A 22,890-nucleotide genomic window follows, 5' to 3' on the forward strand; every position below is an offset into this window, starting at 1 on the left:
ATGCATTAATTACGTCTCCTTGGGGGAGAACTGTATGTCTTCTCTTCTGTTTTACCTGCATTCTGCCATATATTTCACGTCATAGCAGTCTGGGATGATGACCCAGCACATGTTTATTTTAACAACACTTTCACAGCAAATTTGATAAAATGCAAAGAAGGCACCAATGAGATTTCTAAAAATAGCTACAGCACTTGACCCAAGGTTTAAGAATCTGAAGTGCCATCCAAAATCTGAGAGGGACGAGATGTGGGGCTTGCTTTCAGAAGACTTAAAAGAGCAACATTCAGATGCGAAAACTACAGAACCTGAACCACCAAAAAAGAAAATCAATCTTCTGCTGGTGGCATCTGACTCAGATGATGAAAATGAACATGCGTCGGTCTGCACTGCTTTGGACTGTTATCGAACAGAACAAGTCATCAGCATGGACACATGTCCTCTGAAATGGTGGTTGAAGCAGGAAGGGACATATGAATCTTTAGTGCATCTGGAATGTAAATATCTTGTGGAGACAGCTACAACAGTGCCATGTGAATGTCTGTTCTCACTTTCATGTGATACTGTAAACAAGAAGTGGGCAGCATTATCTCCTGCAAATTGTTACCAAACTTGTTTGTCTGAGCAATTGGCTGAAGTAGAATTGAGTGGACATGCAGGCTCTAAAATTTCACATTGTGTTATTTTTGAATGCAGGGGGGGTTTTATACATAATTCTACATTTGTAAGTTCAACTTTCATGATAAAGAGATTGCACTATAGTACTTGTATTAAGTGAATTGAAAAATACCATTTCTTTCGTTTTTTTTAAACTAAATACTTCTAATAAATACTTCTAATAAAAAATAAATATAAAGTGAGCGCTGTACACTGAATATTCTATGTTGTAATTGAAATCAGTATATTTGAAAATGTAGAAAACATCCAAAAATCTTTAAATAAATGGTATTCTATTATTGTTTAGCAGTGCGATTAATCACAATTAATATTTTTAATATGGCGATTAATTTTTTTTAATCGCTTGACAGCTCTACTTTTAATCCAGTATATTCAGAGGCATGATCAGACTAAGGTACAACTCCCAGATGAGCTTTCTTTGACTAAATTAGTCAAAGAAAAATTATATCAATCCTGGAATAAGATCCATGAGTAGCAGAATAAAATGTATAATGCCTGATATCCTGATTCATCTCCTGCCAGACATTCACAGGTCTTCATTTTCTAAGTGATGGAACAAATTTGCACTTGATCCTCAATGGCTTGTCTGGTGTCTATAGGCTCTCTTTTGTTGGGGAGGAGATAACGCCTTTTGTGGTGATTAGACTATGGGGGTTTACAGTCTTAGCAAACATTTTTATAATTACAGAGCAAATGTTATAATTTTACCTTATAACAACCTGGGATACAGATATTATAAGTAGGATTAACACATGCAGCTTCCTACAAGTATTCCAGTCAGTCTAAACACATTCTTATAACCCTAATATCTATTCAACAATACTAACACACAGGCGAGCCAGACAGGTTTCCAGCTATGCATTTGTCAGTCTTTTGTGAGGCTCAGTGGCCTTGGCATGAGCTGGCAACTGATCTGCCAGCATCAAACCCTCTCACATATACCTGCTCTGCTAGTCTTCTTAAAACAGCAAGCACTCATCAACTTATCCCGTCCATCTGTACATGCTGCCATGGACAGACAAGAAAACATGGAGAACTCAAGAACCAACCCAAGGAAAACCTCCCCAAACCTTCAACAAAGATAGGTGAAAGGAAGTTTCTCTTGTCAGTCACCAAGCGGTTGGACCATGTACCTCCTGGAGAGGAGACAGGGGCTAAACATTGATAAACGGAGAAAAAATGGGATTTAAGATTCTGAATATTCATAATTGGCCTGTTTTAAGACAGCTCCTCAAATGGTTTCTTCTAAGTAGCTGATTTAAACTTTTTCTTTAGTTTCATAGCACATAGTTAAGATTACTTACTTTGCCAACTATAAACTGGCTGGCTAGTTATTAATAAACAGCAGGTCCACCTGTCCTGAAACAAAATTATTTTTGCCATCTATAAATATTCTTAGTTACTGAAGGATATAATAAGGAATGGAGTCACAATAATTTTAGGAAGCAATATACTTTGATCTTAACTTTCCCACAGAAAAGAATCTCCTCCTCCCCCCGGAGGTGGTTCCCTCAAGGGTGTAGTGTCTGTTTAAGCTCTCCACTGAGAGACATACAGCAAAGATTGTAACGGAAGCCGCCAGTTTATCAGTTGTGTGTAGGGTGACCAGATGTTCCGATTTTATAGGGACAGTCCCGATTTTTGGGGCTTTTTCTTATATAGGGTCCTATTACCCCCCACCCCGTCCTGATTTTTCACACTTGCTGTCTGGTCACCCTAGTTGTGTGATTTGTTTAAGGTTTTCTTTCTTTAATAATAAAATAGGTTTGGATAATGATTGTGATTATTTTGCATAGTCTTGATCATGATATCCCCTAAATATCTCGAAGAACCCCTGTGACTAAATAGTGGGAACCACACCCCTGAGTTGGCAATAAGAAAAACAATTCGGCCCTACCGTTCCTTGTTTCTCAAAACTAAATATTTGCAGTCATTTTTAAAATACAATTATTTGGCTTATCTAGGGATCTGATATAGCTCCCAGTGAAGCCAATAGCTAACCTCAGTGGGGCAGGATCAAAGCCTGGATTCTTAGTGAGATGCAGTAAAATACTACGTATGAGTCCAGCAAGTGAGACATGCAGAACAGTTTGCTGCCACCGAGCCAGGAAATGGAGTAAGGAAGAAAGGAAAGAAAAGTGAAACGTGCTTCCTAAGACCAAAGTGGCAGTTGCTTGTTTAAAGTAGGAGCTATCAACATGAAAAATATACTGACTACTGAAGAAGGATCAGAACCAAAATACTGGATCCAAGCATCCAGATTTAGGGGGCTTATACAGCTGTGAATTTTGCAGCTTGGGCGGTTCCTGTATTACATTAAAAGAAAAGAGGAAAAAGTTGGTAGACAGGTCACACTCTCCAAGCCCCCAAGGAGTAACCTATACAAAAATGACCTTTTCTCAAATGCATAATTAAGCGTTCTCAAAAACAATGTGTTCTCTGTTTAAGCAGAGATGCAAACCACATGCTTGCTATTACATTTATGTCAGAAGCCTGCTCTTCTGTATAAAGTTTAAATAGATTCATAACTCTGGGACAAATTCTATACTTGGCTATCAGCATGCAACTACTGCATCTTTGAAATCAAATGGGAGTTGTATGCAAGGGTAGGATTCTTCTCGGTATGATTAAATCACTTTTTTACAACTGATTCATGACGAATACTGTTTTAATTATTAGTGTTTATTGTAGGACCTAATTTGCCTCCCTTACTCATGCTGGTAGTACCTTACTCTGCCAGTAGTCTGATTTCAGTGGGACTACTTGCGTAGTAAGGCACTAGGCTGTTAGAGAGCGGGCCATGGGCAGGCTGGTCTAGTGGTTAAAGTGAGAGTTCATACTATCAATTACAGCTGGGTCCAGGGTGGGCAGAGTTCAGGAACAAGCCCTGGACCAGTGCTGGAGGGCCAGAAAGCAAATGCCAGAGCCAGAGGGTAACCAGAGTCATAGGTCAGATGCGGAGTTGAGGATCAGCACTGGAGAGACAGGCGCCAATAGGGAACTGGAGCGAGCAGGAGCAGGGACAGGCATGATACACATTGCGCAACCAGCCAGCTACTGCTGGGCTTAAAGCCAGCCAGCTGCCCTTCCTGACCAGTCAGATGGTGCAGTCAGTCAGGTAGCCTGCTGCAGGCCAGCTGTGCTTGTAGGGTTGCCCGGTGACTGACTCCACTGCAGGCCCTGACCCCTGACATAGGCAACAGGGATAAGAATGAATGGATTATGCCGCATGTGTTAAAATGTAGTTCTGCTGCTTTAATTGTCTTTAAAGGGAGAGTCATTGGTGAGAAAATGGCTCTACCCCCGCATGATGAGTAGGAGACCATGTGGGCAGATAGTGAGTTTGGCTATCAACAAAGGAAGATAAGGAGCTGGTCAGTCTGGGATCCCCTAAACGTAATTCATGAACATTAAACTAAAATATTTCTTTTTGAAAGACTAGTGACCAGATCCCCAGCTGGTGTAAAGTGGCCTGGCTCCACTGAAGTCAATAGTAAGTTACATTAGATGAGGCTCAGACCCTAAAACTGGCCACTTTCACTTCCTGACCCTCCTTTCATGAAAAGCATTGGTCGGTGTAAAGGCAATAAGAGGTGCTGGTGTGGGTGGCGCTCCATAAGTCCAGTACCCTGCCTGAGGGGAAAACTCTTTTCTGTAAGCTTTATTTCTGTTTAAACTGTTGCAAATATAAAATGATGCCACCCTAGCAGAATGTGGTAAATGTTTCCTGTGGTTACAGTGCTTAATGAGGTTAACACTGCTACTGAGGTTAACTCTTAAACTTGTCATGAGAAAAGAAGCCGCCTCTTTAGAAGTGTTTTATAATGGAGAAAAATCTGTCACTGAGTGAGAATATATTATGCTAATGTAATCCTCAAACATCTCACCCCAATCCTCAGGCTCATGTCAAGTCTAGGTTCTCTCTCCCCGCAATCCTAGTGGGTTCAGCTCAGGTTTCACTTGTTCTCAGATGTTGGCAGCAACCATCTGCTGTCTGGAGACCCAGTTGATGTGGAACCCAAATCTCCAGTAAAAATCCTGCCTCACAGACCTAGATTCCTCCCTGTAGCTTTTGTTGCCAATCACCCTGCCTCAACTCTACCCCGCTGGGGACAGATGGCCTTCTCAGCCCTCACTTGTGATTTAGTGGGGTCCTAGCCAGCAGCCTTTCTCCTAAAAGGAGCACCTCTACAACAGGGTTTTTAGAGAACTGCCTTGTATAGGTCAATGCCTCCTAGAATCCATAAAGGTTCTTCTGGAGCAGGATTGTATTTATCCAGACTAGGTAAAGTTTTGAAGAAAATCTGCATAGAAATAATCTACGTTAATGGGACCCTCTAAACACTCATATCACCCCCTTCAAGTACTCTTTTTGCCTTAAAGCCACATACAACAAGCAATGTATCAGATTACAATGTCTACCATTGCTTTAGAGACTTCATGTTTTCTCCTGATTTCTCCTTCCCCTACTTTAACAGAGAGGGCATCTATTGGAAAGCACATATGAGGGCTACAGGGGGGAAGAGATCTCTTCTAAGGGACTTCTTCATTTCTTCTAGAGAACAACACCTGTAAAACAGGCCTCGGCAGAAACACTTTTTCCTCCATGTGGGTAACTTTCTGGAGAAAGTCTCACCTTTCAGGGAAATCCCTTACTGCCCTCTTCATTCAAAAGGGATCTTCTCGTCATACAATTCTTCTTTGCCTGCAGCATTCCTTGTAGAACTCTGTACCTTATAACGAATCCATTGGTGGCTGCCTCTGGGGTGTGAATGGACTGTAGCCCATAGACTGAAGTAGGAGTTGTGGGTGGGCTTTGCTGCACTCTTCCACCTGGCACCACTTTTCTCACCCTCTGCACTTCACCAGATTAGAGCCCAATTAAAATTGGGCTTTCTGGGGTGAAGTGTACTTCTCTCTGTAGTAGAGGAGCGAAGGTGCTTGTCACAATACTGAGTTCACTGTTCTATACTGACCTAAATGACAGGGCCAGAAGTTACAGGCAATACTATGAACTCACTTGTCAAATGGGATGGTCAGAATCTCATGTTTTAATGGTAAAAATGGCATTTGTGTATACAACTATCCATATGAACACCTGAAAGCAAGTTTGGTTTGCTTAACCACAGCATTGGGATATAACATCAGACACCCCCAGAATCTGCTTCTTAAAACATTCAACCAGAGGGGGAAATTCTGTAATAAATGCAATTTAGGAGATAAGTGAGAAAGGCAGCAGTTTGGGATGGAGGGATGTGATTGGTGGAATGCTGTAAGGTAAATATTAGGAACATTTCTGTTCATTTCACACATAAATTGCCTGGAAAGAGGGGCAGAGATAGAATGTAACTAAATTTGATGCAACTGAAAGCTGGAGCATTTCGGGGAGGGGGGGAGATTTTTGTAATAGGTTGATGTGTGTATTATCAGAAAGATATTTTTCTTAACAGCTGAATTAAGCCTAACTCACTGCTATCAAACAATTAAGTATGAAATATATCAGATTTCTTTGATATACAACTGACAAACAGGGGAAATTGAGAAAGGTTGTTTGTTTTTTTAAAACATTGAATAACTATAATTTAAAAATAAACTTTTCCAAAAAACCGTGCGAGAAAAAAATGAGGTTGTTTCTTTAAGGGGTGCTGGGTTTTCCCACAGAATGACTCAGAGTCAAAGATACTTATCAAACTGGAAACAATAAACTATTCTTGAGTGATCAGTAATGTAGGTCAGGGTTTTGCTGATAGTTTCTGTTATAGCAGTGAACTCTGAATTAGTCCCAGCCTCTTAAAAATGCTGTGAAGTAGCAGTGAGTAGAGAAATCAAGGCGCTGACTACAGAAGTGGAACAATGGCCTGATAGATGGCAAGGTAAAAAATAACCAAACTCCTCAAAACTTTGATAAGATTTTTTTTTTTAATATATCTGAAGCTGTTAGCAGCAGGCTTAGGTATTTTATGGCTTTCTTGTTTATGCTTTCTGTAAACATGCTGCACAGCATGCGTCGCAGAGATGGTACAGCTACTTTGTCCAGATTATTTGTTGTAAATCAGTGGTTCTCAACCAGAGGTCTGGGGTCCCCTGGGGGGCCACGAACAGCAGGTTTCAGGGGATCCGCCAAGCAGGACCAGTGTTAGGGCAGAAAGCCTAAGCCCTGCCACGCAGGGCTGAAGCCCAGGGCCTTGAGCCCCACCACCCGGGGCTGAAGCAGAAGCCCGAGCTACTTAATTTCTTGGGGGCCCCTGTGGAATGGGGCCCCAGGCAATTGCCCTGCCTGCTACCCCATAATGCCAGCCCTGGCTTTTCTATGCAGAAAACAGTTATTTGTGGCACAGGTGGGCTGTGGAATTTTTATAGTATGTTGCGGGGGGCCTCAGAAAGAAAAAGGTTGAGAACCCCTGCTCTAAATTACAATGCAGTGTTAGTGTACTAAGATATTTAGGCATTGGAGCACTCAGCAGTGCAGCAACTAACTGATTTAGGAGCCTAAGTCTCATTTTCCAAAGGGATTCAGACATTTTAGAAGCCAACATCCAATTGACAGCCAATGGGATTTAGGGTCTTAAGTACCTAAATCACTTTTGAAAATGAGACTTAGGTGCCTAAGTCAGTTAGGTGTTGCAGTGCTGAGCACCACAACACTTAATACCTTTACAAATCTGGGCCTAAGAGGTTTTTAGTAGTCAGAGTTCTTAGTAGAGATGGGATCGAATCTCCAGCGCCAGATACTTCTAAATTACCGGGATGTTCAAATTCCAAGCCTGCATCTGATTCCAAAGGTTGCAAGTGGCCCCTATGAATTGGAATAAAACCGTAAATTTGAATAACTCCCAAATCAGGTGGTGTTTGAAATCCTGATCTAAATGTTACAGCTGGAGGCTAGAAAGTTCTTCTTAAAGAAGAACTTTTTCAAAGCATGTGTGTTTTTTATTTGTTTCTTTTAACTTGCAGGAGTGTAGCAGGATGTTGGTAGGGTGTTAAAATTCTTGTACCAGATCAGATAAGGAGAGAGAGTATGAAAGTTAATGAAGGGGATTACTAAGTAGTTTTGCCATCTCCAGTACAGAGGAAAGTTTTAGGACACTGTGGCAAAGGCAATACAAGGAGAAATACCAGGGTACTTGTTACGCATTAGACATTCTAGACATGTAATATTAGTCTAAAGCCTTTTGAAATGTATTCTAGATCACTAAGTACAGCAGTTGAAGAACTACCATTTCCAATGGAAATATTCTTTTTTCAGATCACTGGGATTATTTAAAAAAATTATTTGGCAATATCTACTTTTGATCATTTTTCTATAGCCTTAAGTACCAGTTTAAACAGAAGGGTAGAGCTATCATTGACCTTCAGTTAGTGCCAATCCTGTATCTCCTAGAGCTCAGTTTTGAACTGAGATCCGCAAATGCCTAGCCTCACAAAATAGAAACACCGCTGACTCCCCTCCGAGAGCCAGCTGCAGCAGCATACTTTCATGCACCTCAAAGTTGTGCTTGGGTAGCTAATGCAGATAGCCTCCAAAATGGATGTGGTATCCCAAGAAGAGGTTTCAGCCCGGCGCATCAGTCATTCTTGTATACCCATCAAAAGTAAGCATGGCTGTGCCAAGTTTCACCAGCTCCAGATATGTCAAAGTCTAGCCCCTTCAGAGGCATCATCAATCGAGAATTCTCTAATTTTACCCATGTTACATCTAACTTGGGTCTCATCACAATGTAAAAGTCCAGCACTGAGAAATATCATGTGGATTTCTGGCATTCTCTGGAGGGCTGCGGGTTCATAAAAGAGAAAATGGCCAGAGACAGGCTGGTATGGAGAGATTAAAACTAGGTGTAAAGGTATCAAGTTCAGCAAGGAAAAATTGAGACTGGGTATTAGAGAAGACTTCCTGAGAGTGATAAACTAGTCTCCCAAAGGGAAAAGTAGAAAACCCATTGCTTGGGACTTTTAAAACTAGATTGGATGACACCCTAGAGAAAAATACCAGAGTGATTAATCCTGCACAAGTTAGAGGAAAGTAAAACCAACCTAATAGCATTAGAGATGGAAGAGACCTAGGAAAACAATTACAGCTCCCATTGGATGAGGTAGTCAATAGGTGGACCGTAGGCCAAATCTGGACTGCCAGATGCTATTGAATGGACCGTGAAATCTTTTTATTTACTTTTCATCATTATTGTGGTGTGGAAAATGTTTCTTTGGAGTCTGGACCTTGTCTATACCTTGACCAAATTATAATTTAGACCTTGACAAAAAATAATTGACTACTCCTTGCATAATCTTATGCATGTGAATAGTCCTACTGAACTCTCTAGCACTGCTTCTAATAAAGAAGATTATTCATCTGTAACTGGAGCTTTCCAAGTATATTTCCTCTGCAGATCTGCTCTTGTGGGAAGATGCACCTTGATTCCATGAGCTTGCTACTAGCTGGAATGTTGTGATATTTGTGGCCATTTTTATTCCACTGCATGCTTCCAGATGTTTGATGCAAGACTTAGTCTTCTTAAGTCCTTTTCCTACTGCCATTGAGTGGTGCGGTCTCAAAACCATGCTCCATCCATTGGTCTTTTTGACCCATTAATCCTCTCCCTTTACCCATTTGTTAATTTTAGAATCATTGTAATATAGCTAACATTTAATGGTTTTTTTTTAAATAGTTAGTTTTTAAATGGTAGTCCATAGTGGCACACAATTATGGACTGGTTCCTCTCAGTGCAGTTGAATGGATCCACATCAGAACTATAGAAGAGATACTAGTGTGTCTAGACAAGAAATGACTTGCAAGCCTGTGTTGATTTAAACAGACACAACAATGCACACGGCAGTCAAATAATGCATGAATGTGAACCCAGATTCATCTGTGGGTTTAAGATTGAATGTGCTTCACGAAAATGTAACACCAACAGACCCCGGTCGTCGGCAGGATTGAATCAGGGACTTCCGGAGCTTAGTGCATGAGCCTCTACTGCATGAGCTAAAAGCCAACTGACTGTTAGCTAAGGCTGAAGAGCAGATTCATTTCAGTTCTCTCTCTCTAAGTGGTCTCCGTGCCACTGGATGGGACAGAACACCACACCCAGGAGGTGTGGGGGTTATATAAGCACACATATGAAAACTAGGGCTGTGTGAAAATGATTACAACAACCCCCAAAATTCATCCCAGGCTTGCAAAAAGTTTTGGGGGCATGTCCACTCTCACCCTCCAATCTATTCCCGGGACACAGCTACCACTGCCTAACAGGCTGCTGGATTCCCCATATGTCTGAAATCCTCCATGGAAGAGCTCCATTCCCCCTTCTTTCTTGTCTCGACTTCGGGGGACTGTCCCCTTCCCTCCCTGCTGGGAGCCTTCAAAGTAACAGCAGTTAGCCCCGTCTTCTGTGCTTGGAGTAAGGGGGTGGGAGGGAGGAGGGTATTCTGGTAGCTCCATTTCTTGCCAGCCTACAAAAGGTCTTCCAGGGAGCTGGAAGCCACCCATTTCCATCATCCAAATGGGGTAGGAAGCAATCTACTCCTGCTGCTGACGACTGCCAGAGTCACTATACAGCCAGGAGCCATGAATGCAGAAGTTTCCTGCCACACTGCTGCCTGATAAAGGGAAGAGAGGCTTCCAAATGCCTCCTGTCCTTAAAAGACCTTCCCAGGATGCGGGACAGCTGTCTTATCAGACAACCCCCAGAAAAGGGGGGATAAGGAGGCCTCTACTCAGCATGCCTTTTAGATGCACAGTAAAGGGGCAGTAACCTTGTCCTTGAAGACCTGGAATGAATGTGAGGGGAGGGCTTGCAGGCCATTGATCAGCCTTCCGATTAGGCTCCAAAGAGAGGAGATAGGAAATAGCACTGGGCGAGGAGTTGCTTTGGATAGAGAGAGAAGGGCTTAATGAGGATGGAGCCTGGGCTCTTGCCATTCTGAAATTTCACATCACCTGGATGGTGCTGAGTTTACTGAATAACTGGAATAACACACCCAGCTGAGAGCCAGATACGTTCCCATTTCTGCCATGCCAGATAGCAGTACCTGGTGTAAGCTCTGCTGCCCTTAGGGCACAGAGAGGTGCAGCACATTTTTGCACCTATTCCTTTTGTTTCTAAGCAAGTTCAGATTCAAACTCTTAAAGTGGTGAATACCAGCGGCCTACAAGGAAGTGATGTCTCTGGATGACTTTACCAAGAAAATAAGTTTATCCAAAATCCATGCATGTCATGAATTCAAGAGAAGAATGTGGGTACACAGTGAATTGCCTCTCTCTTCAGAACACTGATATATTTCCAGTCTATTTCTTCCTCCATGGGACTGGACATCAAACCTCTAGATCTTTACAAGCCTCAAAATTCCAAGTCCCTGCAAATGCTGGCAGAGATGTATCTAGAGCAGTGGTCCCCAAACTTTTTATGTCATGCTCCCCTTATCCGTAATGTAATCTGTCCCTGCGCGCGCGCACACAGGCTGGGAGCCAGGTCCAGGATTGGGAGCCAAGGCCAAGGAGCCAGAGCGGAGCCAGGAGTGGGGCCAGGGCCAGAAGTGGGAGCTGCAACCGGGATGGGGCTGGGACCCGACATCCACGGGACCTTGATTGGGAGTGGGGCTGGAGTGCTGAAGAGGGGACTGGGAGCAGGTTGGAGATGAGGGGGTGCTCCCTTCCCACCCCCCATAGGGGCTGGCCCAGTTCCCACAGCAACCCCCCTGAACGTTCCTCTGCGCCCCCCTAGGGAGGCATGCCCACAGTCTGGGGAAAACTGATCTAGAGAAATCAGGTTGCAGTGAGGCTTAAGGCCAAGATTTTCCAAAGTGACTAGTGAATTTGGGTGCTCAGCTTTGAGACTACCTTGAAGGGGCCAGATTTGGAGAACGTGCTGAGTACCCACCCTTTGGCCACTTTAAAGGTGTTTCAAGTTGGGTTCCAAGAGACACACAAAATTACTAGGCACTTCAGAGACTTAATCTAAATCTTCTAGAGCCTGATGGCACCTGCACAATAGGTCAGGAGTAGGAGGGGTAAAAATCACTCTCTCCCTACCGAAGAGAATGTGGGTGTCTGAAGATTACTGGGGGTAAAAATCCCCTTCACCATCAGAACGTGCTAGAAAGTGTCACAGGAAAGTACTAAGTAGAAAGTACTCAAGTGAATTTGCGGTAGATGTGACATCTTTCTTAAGAAGTCAAAGTCTGTCTTCAAAACAAAGCAGAAGAAATAAAAAAATAGAAAAATGAGAAAGAAAGTCATAACCAGTAGGCAAATTAACCAAGTGCTCCACCTTAGAGCAAGTCATTTTCCTTTTCTCTAACTGACAGAAAGGAGCCAGATAAAAACAGGAGCTGTGGGTGGTCCGCACTTCTGAAAATCAGGCCATCTCTACTTTAGGTACTCACCGTTAAAAATCTAAGATTCCACATTGTAGCTTCTGGATACTTTCCTCTCTAGCAAACCCTAGCCCTGGAACTCAGCTCTCTGAATATTGCCTCCTCTGCCTAGCTCTAAGCAACGCCTCGCCAAATTCACACCTCTATTAACTTCAGTGGAATTACACCAGCCATGAGTTTGGTCCACTGTATTTAGCAGCATCTAAAGATTCATCCTACTGTGGCCAACATTTTCAATTTTTGCTGCTGTGGATCTGGAAACTAGCCTTAGGCCCTTCTGTACATCTGGAAGTGAGATAGGACCAGAGCTATAGCAGTGTGCAGATGCAGGAACTAGCAGGACCAATGACATCTGTGTATTTGAGGTTCTGATACTGGCCTCTCATGTTATTAGTTTTGTTTTGTCTTGTCTTAGAACCTGGTCTCAACATTGCATTGTTTATTGTGAGAAAGGTCTAATGTTAATTTCATTTTTTCAGAGGCCATGCTTTTCCACTGACATCAGCCACGAATCAATCAGGTCATGGTTAGATTTAAAGTGGCAGTGGCGCTCCATATACTCTTCGGCTGGATTTACAGAGGTATAGTCTGTCTTCCATCTCACCACTTCTTAGTGCTGAATTCAGGAACAATTGTTAGTATAGCTTTGTGTCTTAGAGAAATCAATACATTTCAGCTAACATAATGGCACACAGAGCTGATGAACAGCCAAGCATAAAGTGAATGTAGTTGAAATAAGATGAACATATAAACTATTTTGGGGCCTTTATAGCTGTTTGATGCCTACAGACATATAGATATGCCTCGTTTTATTGCACATCTTAGAAATCAGAGGTTTCAATGCAGCCACACCTTTCCAGGAAGAACAGATCACGTCTGATATCGCTCAGAAGCTAAATTTGTCATCTCTGGTGCAGAGCTGTAATCTGATCATCAGGGGCCCTTGTGCTTCTATCGTGGAGCTGCCTTAATCCTCTTACCTTTGCTTTAGCTCAGATCCGTTTGTAAAAGGTTATCTCCTGCTAGTCATTATTAAAGCACAATCTGAAATTTGTGACGTCAGGTGATTCCTATCTGAGTTGTTACTGCATACCGCTGACATTTCGTAGGACCGGGTTCTATGTGCCCTGACAGGGGAATGTGGGGGCACTGGGGATGAGGCACCCGTGACCTGTACCAGAGAGAGCTGTGCAGAAGGGAGAACAGTGTGTACTGAGTCACTGTGTTTCCCCCCCTCCCACACAGATGGAACCTTGGCTTCATGCCCACAATGAACCAGTCACTGTAGTACAGGATGTATGATAGAGCACAGACACAGTACCAGCACTGCCCTTACTCCATTCAGTATCTTTGTTTTAGAGGGTATGGAAGGCAGGGCTTCTGTACTCCAGGATTCCACGGCCTCCGAAATCTTCCCCTTAGCATGACATTGTGATCTAAACTCTAAGTTCTCATTAGCTATCAATAGTTTTGTGTGTGTACATGCACCCACATGTAAAATCCTGGCTGCACTGACTTCAGTGGCAAAACACCCATGGACTTCAATGGCGACAGGATTTCAGACCTTCCCCCCTACTCCATTTCTGCTCCGATAGTGTGATGGCAATCTAGTGCACATTCCACTAAACATGAATGCCAAGTAATACCCAGCCTGAAATAATACCCATTAATCCCAAACAGGTGCTAATGACAAATTGTCATAAGATTGTAAATTTTCATCCTCAACTTTTTCACTGGTCCTTTTGCTGATCCTTTTGATAGAAACTAACAAAAGGAAGTATTTCTTCACACAATGCACAGTCAACATATGAAACTTTTTGCCAGAGGATGTTGTGAAGTCTAAGACTATAACAAGGTTCAAAAAAAGAACTAGATAAATTTATGGAGGATAGGTCCTAACCTCTGTTTGCCAGAAACTAGGAATGGGCAACAGGGGATGGTTCACTTGATGATTATCTGTTCTGTTCATTCCCTCTGAGGCACCTGGCATTGGCTACTGTTGGAAGATAGGATACTGGACTAGATGGACCTTTGGTCTGACCCACTATGGCCAGTCTTATGATCTTATGTTCTTAAATATATATTTCTCTCACAGTCTAAATGCAAAAATCCGTGGCAAACTGAAACTGCAAGTGCAGGGTAAAACAGATTACATTTAGTATCTAAATAAATAATACAAGGGATATTTTACTGATTGCCTTATTCATTTTAACAAAAGCAACACCTAGCTCCTATATAATGTTTTTCATCAGTAGATCTCAAGGTGCTTTACAAGGGACGTTCATAACTAAAATCAATAGATGTCTCCATTGTTTAAACTATACCTGAAGTGGGTATAGAAGTTCCAGGATGTTACTCTAGAACAGTGCAGAAACCAGGGACAATTGTTGGATTTAGGTCCGACCTTGTTCATTAAGGTCTGGTTTTAAGCAGCGTCCACTAGAATCATTTGACTAGTCAAAAAGAAGTGCAGCCAAATATGCTGCATAACTGAAACATTAGCTTCTTCTATTTAAAAAAGCAATCAGAGACCTATTTTAATCAATTTATGCTTTCACAGGAGTCATAAACGTTCACTGCTCTGGATACGTGTGGATAGAACCAGCTCCAGTCATTCAGATGGGTTTGAACATTTCTATAAATTGCCATTCTACGGTAAACTGTCAAATGGCAAAGTTATACATGATGCTAAATGATACTCATATAGAAGACAAATTATTAACAACAATAAACAAAACTACAGTGCAACTTCAGCTTCATGATTTCAGAAAACCATATTCCACTGTCCTATGTTATGCCAAGTGTCCCAGCAGAGCTGCACATATGGTAGTATGTGGAACACAATTTTCTGCAGGACGTAAGTATTTAATATTTTTAGATGCCGCACCTAAAAAAAAAATCACACAAAAGCAGTGTTGGTATTTTTTCCAGTTGAAAAGTGAAACTTCCATTTTTTATTTTATTTATTTAACAATAAAAGGTTTGGGGTCTTGTTAGTAATTAAAGCTATATTGTAGTTAACCAGCAAGTTATGTTGTAACTGGAGTCAGCTGATATACATCATTAGTAGCAACTCCAGTGCATGTTCTGTCATGTGGCTGCATACAGGTACAGTAACTCCTCACTTAGGCCTGATCCACCCTATGACTTTAGGTCGAATTTAGCAGCGTTACCTCGATTTAAGCAAGTCATCCCGGTTCACGGTGTTTTGTTGTTACATTGCTGAGCAATTAGGGAACATGCTCGTTTAAAGTTGGGCAATGCTCCCTTCTAATGTCGTTTGGCAGCTGCCTGCTTTGTCCACTGCTTGCAGGAAGAGCAGCCCGTTGCAGCTGGCTGGTGGGGGCTTGTAACCAGGGTGGACCTGCAGCCCCCCATCAGCTCCCTGCTCCCCTAAGTTCTTTGTGCTGCAGCCGCCCAGCAGGCTACCAATTGCCTAGAGTTCAGCTGTCCCTCCCCCAACTACCATGTGCTACTCCTGCCCTGTGCCTTGGAGCTGCTCCCAGAGACTCCTGCTTGCTGTGCACAGGGGAAAGGGGGGGCTAATGTCAGGGTGTCCCCCTCCCCCCCTGCTCCTGCATCCCGCTTACCCCTTCTCCATATAGAGCAGGGAGGGGACACCCACAGAGAGAGACAGAGAGAGCTTGGGGCAGCAGCTGCTGCCTCAACTTCCTGATCCACTTAAAAAGACAATGCACTTAAGAGTGGGTCAGCTTACTTAAAGGGGCAGTGTGCATCTCTCTCCCACACACAAGGTGTGTGTCTGTCTCTGTCTGCTATGCTGTCTCCCCCCTCGTGTTCGCGCTGCCTTTGGGAGAGGCTACATTAACAATAATGTTTTAACCCTTGACGGCTCAGCCAAGTGCTAGTTCATCATTTAGCAGCAAGGCATTCCCTGGGAAATATCCCACCCTCTTCCACCCTCTAACTTCACCACCTCAACAAAGCTTCACAATCATCATTGCTGTGAACAGTATTAAATTGTTTGTTTAAAATGTATACTGTGTGTATATCTAATAATATATATTTTTTTGTCTGGTGAAAAAATTTCCTTGGAACATAACCCCCCATTTACATTAATTCTTATGGGGAAATTGGATTCGCTTAACATCGTTTGGCTTAAAGTCACATTTTTCAGGAACATAACTACAATGTTAAGCAAGGAGTTACTGTATCTGGATGTGACACTGAAACTATCCTTCTCCTATCACTGTCATATGCTTGCCCAAATGGCAAGGAGATATTGAACTCCCTGAGTCAAGTGACAGAAGTGACTGTGTGCATCTTTACAGGCTATAACACCACCTAATGCTTATACAGCTGTCTTCAGGGGTAGATTTGAAAGCGCTTTACTTTACAAGGTGGTCACTACCATTATCCCCATTTTACGCATAGGAAAACTGAAGCACAGAGAGGCAAACTGATGTGCCATAGTTTGCTTCCTTCTACACAATCACTAGCATGGATACCCTGACATGTGGAGTTGAAAGGAGAAAGATGGGGCAGCCAGAGTGCGGAAGGAGTTGGGAATCAGATGGTTTCCTTTCAAAATCTGTGCATTTTATGCGGACATGGCTGCAAAAGTTTTAACGCTGTTCTGTGTAACATTAAATCCCTCCCCCGACTCCAGAGCCCCTCACTGCTGCAGCCACATGAACACTTCTGCTGGCAGGAGAGCTGCCGTAAGATAGCAGTACAGCGAGATTTACCACCAGTGTGCTTGAGTGTGCTGGAAGTCCCACATCTGGCCTGGGATTAATAGAGTTTGGGCAGTTTTTGCTTTCAGATCCTTGGCCACTGCCTGTGAGCATTTGACAGCCTACTTTTCTCACTGTACCCATCTGTAAAATAACACTGATCTGCCCCACAGAGGTGATAAATATTTGTAACAAATAAACGCCAAGATGCCCATCCACGTGGTATCTTGCCACACACTGACATGTCTTAAATTGGCTCATTAACATTCTAAATTAGAGGAGCAAACACACTACATTTCCCTGTAGCTTTAAGACTGAGTGAAGGATCTCTGGACTGTCAGCTAAGGCCCTGGATTTCATAGTTCAGTTGGACATTTCATCATTAGCTTGGGCAACGGGAGGCGTCTAAGTAAGATTTTCTAATGTGGTCAGGTTCATGTTTTAAGTGTGTTTCTGGCAGAGTGAATTGCAAAGGTGCCAGGAATGCCCTGCCTGCAGCCTGCAAGCTCCATCCCTGGGACAATGAGTTCCAGCATCCCAGCCCAGTAGAAGATTAATTTAATTAATACTAGTGGAGTACTTTAAAATCTCAGCTAAAACCCACTGTGGAAAGCCACAAAATAACACAATCATCTGATTCTTGTATCAAATAATTATGGGTAAAATGCAGCACGTCTTTGTAACTTCTGTTCAAAGATATAGACCCTTGGGTTTAAGTTCTATAGGACATTACAGTTTCAAATGTCTGAATGTCCACTCATTGGATGAGCTGCCCTTTAACTACTGAACTGACATACATTTGTATATAATCTGTCTTTGTAGATTCACCAGACAGTCCAACCAATTTAACTTGTGTCATTTATGAACATTCAGACCACCTGACTTGTGCTTGGGACACAGGGAAATACACTTACATAAGTACTAATTACATTCTCTACCTGAAGAGGTAAGTCTTGCCAGGACAGCTTCTTGCTGTGTTTAGTTGAAAACCAAGAACAATTGAAGTAGAGGGCTCTATGCATGGCTTAGAATGTGGCTCTGAGCATTTGAAAGGACTAAGACCAAGAGGATCTGGGGTGGGGATAGCTGAGTGGTTTATGAACCCCAGTTTGGGAACCACTGCCTTACACACTAATGAGGGGAGGGATAGTTCAGTGGTTTGAGCATGGGCCTGCTAAACTCAGGGTTGTGAGCTCAATCCTTGAGGGGGCTATTTAGGAATCTGGGGCAAAAATCTGACTGGGGATTGGTCCTGCTTTGAGCAGGGGGTTGGACTACGTGACCTCCTGAGGTCCCTTCCAACCCTGATATTCTATGCTCTCACTGATTCTCTCACTTGCTAGTGTGCTTTGTGGTAAAGGTGCTAATGGTATGGAAAGAAAACAGCAGAACAAACTAGGTTAATTGGGGGTAATGGTTAAGACTGGTGAGCTCTTGTAACCCTAAGTACCAGTATGACTGTGCGGTCTAAAATGTGTGGTCAGAGTAACAGCAGCCACAAGCCAAGCACAATTATACAAATGCTCTAGTTTTGATGACTGGAAAAACAGAGTGTCCTACTTACACTTTCTAGAAGACCGCCTTACAGATCTCTTCAGGTGAACTACCAAGTGTATCTGGCTAGCTCTCACTTAACGCAAATGAGGTGGTGTTTAGGATTTAAATCTTTTAAGACCTAGCTTTCCACTCAGTGTTGTAATTACTTGTCTAATCAGTGCTATGTCTATGTATCTCAGGAGAGCTCCTTCCTGCTTAGATAGAAAAGCTTCCTTTGCTTTCTTTCTTTTTCTGAATGCTGCCCCAGAGGGGCGTTTTCTTCTTTCACTCATGACTGCTGTTCTGTGCTAGCTATAGTGGCTCTCAACACTCAATTGAAGGGGACAAATAAGCAGGCTGGTAGCAGGGCCTGAGTGAGGGAAAATATCAGCATCTTAAGGGCCTAACTGGCTCCTATTACTTCCGTTGACTGCCTGTTCTCCTCAAATGGGGTCAGGGAAGCAGCAGGAAACAGGAAGCTCCCTGAGAAGCTGGTGTTAATCAGTCCAGGATCCTGGGGGTGCTAGAGAGGTACATAAGAAGCTCCTCTTCCTCTCTCTCTCTCTCCCTGCAGCTCCTGCTGCTTTCTGTTATTACCTCTCACCTTTTCTCCTGCCTGCCTGTTATGTCTCTTGTGTCCTCCTTCCTCTAGCACAGCACTCCACCATCTCTGTGCATCTAGAGCAGAGAGAGAATACATATGCACCAGCAGCAGACAATTTTCTACATTCTGTGTCCTAGTGGCGCCCCCCCATCCCCACAGTCTGGCACCTGAGGCAGCCGCCTCAGTTCGCCTCATGGTAAGGCCAGCCCTGGCTATTTAGCTAGTAGTTGAGGATGTGTTTCCAGTCAAACTTAAACCAAGAATGTAAGACAAAAGCCAGCTTTCTACTTGATGCGCCTGAGCCATCACTGTGTTACATTACTTGTATGCCAATGTAGCTCATGCTCATAGAACTCCATGGATTTATCCTTCTGTAAACTGGAGTAGTACAGTGGGGAAAAAGGGCCACATGTTCTGTTGGGAGGTGCTGGACAGCACTAATTATCTGTAGCACAGCCTTCCCAACAAGATCAGGGCCCCATTGTGCTAGGAACTGTACAAACACCGTATAGCTTCACTGCAATTGGAGGGGTAATTGCAGCTCTGGTGCACATATCTGCACTGTATCTTTACTCTAGCTAGCACAGATAATAAGAGCAGTGAAGACACAGTGGCACAGTCAGCATTGCAGGCTAGCAACATTAGTACGTACCGAGAGTTCCAGGCAGGCTTGTACAGCTGGCTCTGGAGTCCATGCCACTGTGTCTTCACTGCTCTTTTTAGCTGTGCTAGCTAGATTAAAGCTAGAATGAGTATGCCTACCCAAGCTGTAATCACACCTCCAATTATAGTGTAGACATGAACATAGCAAGAGATGGTTTCCTGTCCCAGAGACCTTACAATCTAAACAGACAAGACAGATAAAGGATGAAGAGGAAAATAATATCCTCATTTTACAGATGAAGCACAGAGTGGTTAAGTAACTTGCTTTAGGTCACCCAGGAAGTTCGTGGCAGAGACAGGAATTGAACCCAGCTCTCTGAAGTGCCATCCTCTTTCAATAGCGTACACATACTTATGAAACTTAACAGCAGAGAGAAAACTGACTTCCCGCAGATTAATTAAAAAAAACAGTGTATTGGAAAGTGAGAAATAGGCAAGTCAGAAACAGAAGGGAGGGGTGGAAAGGGAAGGAAATACAGAGCAAACCTCCCACCCTCAAATGTATGGCATGTATGTTTCTATTTGTCAGCAAGGACCCAATGTCCAGAGATAGTATCAAGTTGTTTAACCAGCCCTTGAAGAGGTCCTGAGATGCTATAATCTACCACAATGTCTTGAGATAGTAAAGCAACAATTTAAATAAATGCTGAAACACTGTAGTGTTTACCGCAGAATTCTTCCTCATTGCTTAGTTCTCACCTGTCAATTTGGACCTTTCTATGTATTCCATTTTTGTGGATCTACACCAGATTCTATTTTATTCAGAAAAAACACCACCATCTGTACAATGATTCACAAAAAAAATCCAGTGAATGAGAAATCACCATCTTTCTTTTTGTTTAGAATTCTGGACATGGATGGCAAAATGAGAAATAATGGGATTATGAGGCAATGAAGTAGTAGGAAAAGCCGTTACTACATCAGTATCAATTTGGCAATGGTATATATATATTGCTAAGGAAAGAGATGGCATCACTAGCCCAGCAGTCATCCTATGAGGTCTGGATGACCAATTGTGGATTGTTCGGGGATGTAGGAGACTGTCACAGTGCAGGAAGATCAACTTATTATCATACCACTAATCTTAAATGAGTTGCTGGGCTGCATTTGCTGCAGGAGATACAGGGCCGGCTCCTGGCACCAGCTTATCAAGCAGGTGCTTGGTGGGGCAACTCCCGAGCGGGGCAGGACTTTCAGGTATTCGGTGGCAATTCGGCGGAGGGTCTCTCACTCCCGCTCCGAGCGAAGGACCTCCTGCTGAATTGCCGCAGATCGCGATTATGATCGCGGCTTTTGGGGGGGGGGCTGCTTGGGGCGGCAAAACCCCTGGAGCTGGCCCTGAGGAGATAAGACTGACAAAACTGTTGTAACAATGTGGTGGCCCTACCATCCCCATTCTCAGGGATTTTTGTTTTTAAATTATATTGGTTTAAACTGGCATTTGTGCTGTTTCTGTCCTTGCTTCATTGAAGTCAATGACAAAATTCCCATTGACTTGAATGGGGCCCGGAATTTACCCCAGTGCTTTTTGCTTTTTTAGTTTACAGACAGGTGAGGAGAAAGCATTTCCTTCGACTGCAGCAATCAACATTTCATTGAGCAAATTACAAGGAGGCAAACTGTATTCTATTTGGGTCCAAGCCAAAAATGACCTAGGCACAGCACATTCTGATCATCTGCAAGTTAACCTTGAGGATTTAGGTAATATATGGTAATTCACAAATGGCTTTGAAGGCAGGTTGTAATATGAACTAAAAAAAACCCTAACCAAAGTGATAAAATCTACATCTAGATGGATGTGCAGTACTGAAGTTTTCTGAGAACGTTGGTGATAAATTACACATTGAGTACTGTTTAACATTAGGGAAACAGCTGCTGATGTACATTTCGATACACTGTCTGACGGCCCTCTCTTATTTGTTCTTCTCAAATTGGGCTGTAATATTTTCCATCAATATTCTTTCATTGGTCACTATGCTCTCTCCTTAGTTTTTTGTGATGTGCTGGATTTGATACTGAGGCTCACAGAGCCTGTGATTTGGTAATACGTTTCAATTACAGCAAGTCTCATACTGCCCGTCTATTCGTTCCAACATTAAATTCCCAGCGTACGTTAATGAAAGTATAAAACTGATTAATGGGAAGTTATCTTTAACTGACAGTGAAATTGTTCAGCTATTGTTCTCTAACAGGTTAAACTGAAAAATCAAGATATATTTTCTCAGGTGAGAACATATGTCTTCTGTAGTAAAGTATATTAAAAAAATCATTATAGCAGAGCCTAACAGTGGTAGACTGGCACCATTTTCTTCATGGGCTCAGAATAGATTCACCATTCTTTTGTCTCTCTTCTAGTGATACCAGCCACACCTGTTATCACCAATGTTGAAACTACAGACAGTTCAGCACCGAGAACTATACTCCACTGGAAAAAGCAAACATCCACGGAGAACGTTTATTGTGAAGAGAGATACAGAGCACTGGCAGACCAAACTTGGCATGTGAGGCAACCCTTTCTCAACTACATAACATGGGTCTGCTGCTGGTCCCATTGACATCAATGGCAAAACTCCCACTACCTTCAGTGGGTGCAGGACTGGGCCCTGCGTGAAAGATCGCTGGGCTAGGTTGTTGATACCAGTTCGCTGGTATCTGGTTTTTCATGCAGTCATTTGCTGTATTCAAGTAAGGAGAAGAGAACGTCTATGAAGCAAGGATTTGCAAGTGATTACATATACTCCCTACAGACATAATAGCACCATATCAACAAGGGTATTTGGGGGGTTGTTTTTAACAGGGCCACTCAGAGGATTCAGGGGACCCGGGGCAAAGCAAATTGCCCCCCTCCCCTCTGGACGGCCCTGGTTTTTAAAACATTTTAAAATGAACTAATTTTTTGTGAAAGGTGCAAGGCTACTAATCCTGGAGACCGAAGTCTTCTGTTTATTCAGACAGGTACAGCAGTAGCAGGACAGTGCAAGCTTCATATTCTATCTGTGTGCATCAAACCTAACCTGGAGACACCTCCTCTGAGGATTACTCTAAGCTTTTCCACTGAAACTCCTACCAGGAGTCAATTAGTGATGTTGGTTTTGTGCAGTGGACTTGTCCACTCATACCTGGACTGAGACCACCTAGTCACTTCACATAGATTACTAACAACTTTAGGGCATTTGTGACTTAGGTTGGATTCAAACAGGTGATTTGGAAGGGATAGGCTCCAATTGAGATATTCAGTAACACCCACTCACTGCCACGTGCAGACTTGCATTGCTTTGTAACTCAAAATAATTTACTGCTGTACTTGCAGAATTCTTTAAATAAACCCTATACTACACAAAA

At 42.9% G+C, this 22,890-nt stretch overlaps 2 protein-coding genes across 4 annotated transcripts in view; one reads left to right on the plus strand and one right to left on the minus strand.

Moving 5' to 3' along the window:
• C8H1orf141 (chromosome 8 C1orf141 homolog) overlaps positions 1-22,890 on the minus strand; it is a 127,284-nt gene that overhangs the window by 31,460 nt on the left and 72,934 nt on the right. The gene's annotated exons all lie outside the window — the stretch shown is intronic.
• Positions 6,485-22,890, plus strand: part of IL23R (interleukin 23 receptor) — a 45,808-nt gene continuing 29,402 nt past the window's right edge. The window contains exons 1-6 of the mRNA XM_045027689.1: positions 6,485-6,551; positions 12,528-12,629; positions 14,609-14,905; positions 17,568-17,691; positions 21,089-21,249; positions 21,904-22,049. Coding sequence (XP_044883624.1) covers positions 12,572-12,629; positions 14,609-14,905; positions 17,568-17,691; positions 21,089-21,249; positions 21,904-22,049 — 786 coding nt within the window. The 5' untranslated portion in view covers positions 6,485-6,551; positions 12,528-12,571. The remainder of the gene's footprint in view (positions 6,552-12,527; positions 12,630-14,608; positions 14,906-17,567; positions 17,692-21,088; positions 21,250-21,903; positions 22,050-22,890) is intronic.

Source organism: Mauremys mutica, chromosome 8, assembly GCF_020497125.1.
Source record: "Mauremys mutica isolate MM-2020 ecotype Southern chromosome 8, ASM2049712v1, whole genome shotgun sequence".
Lineage (NCBI taxonomy): Eukaryota > Metazoa > Chordata > Testudines > Geoemydidae > Mauremys > Mauremys mutica.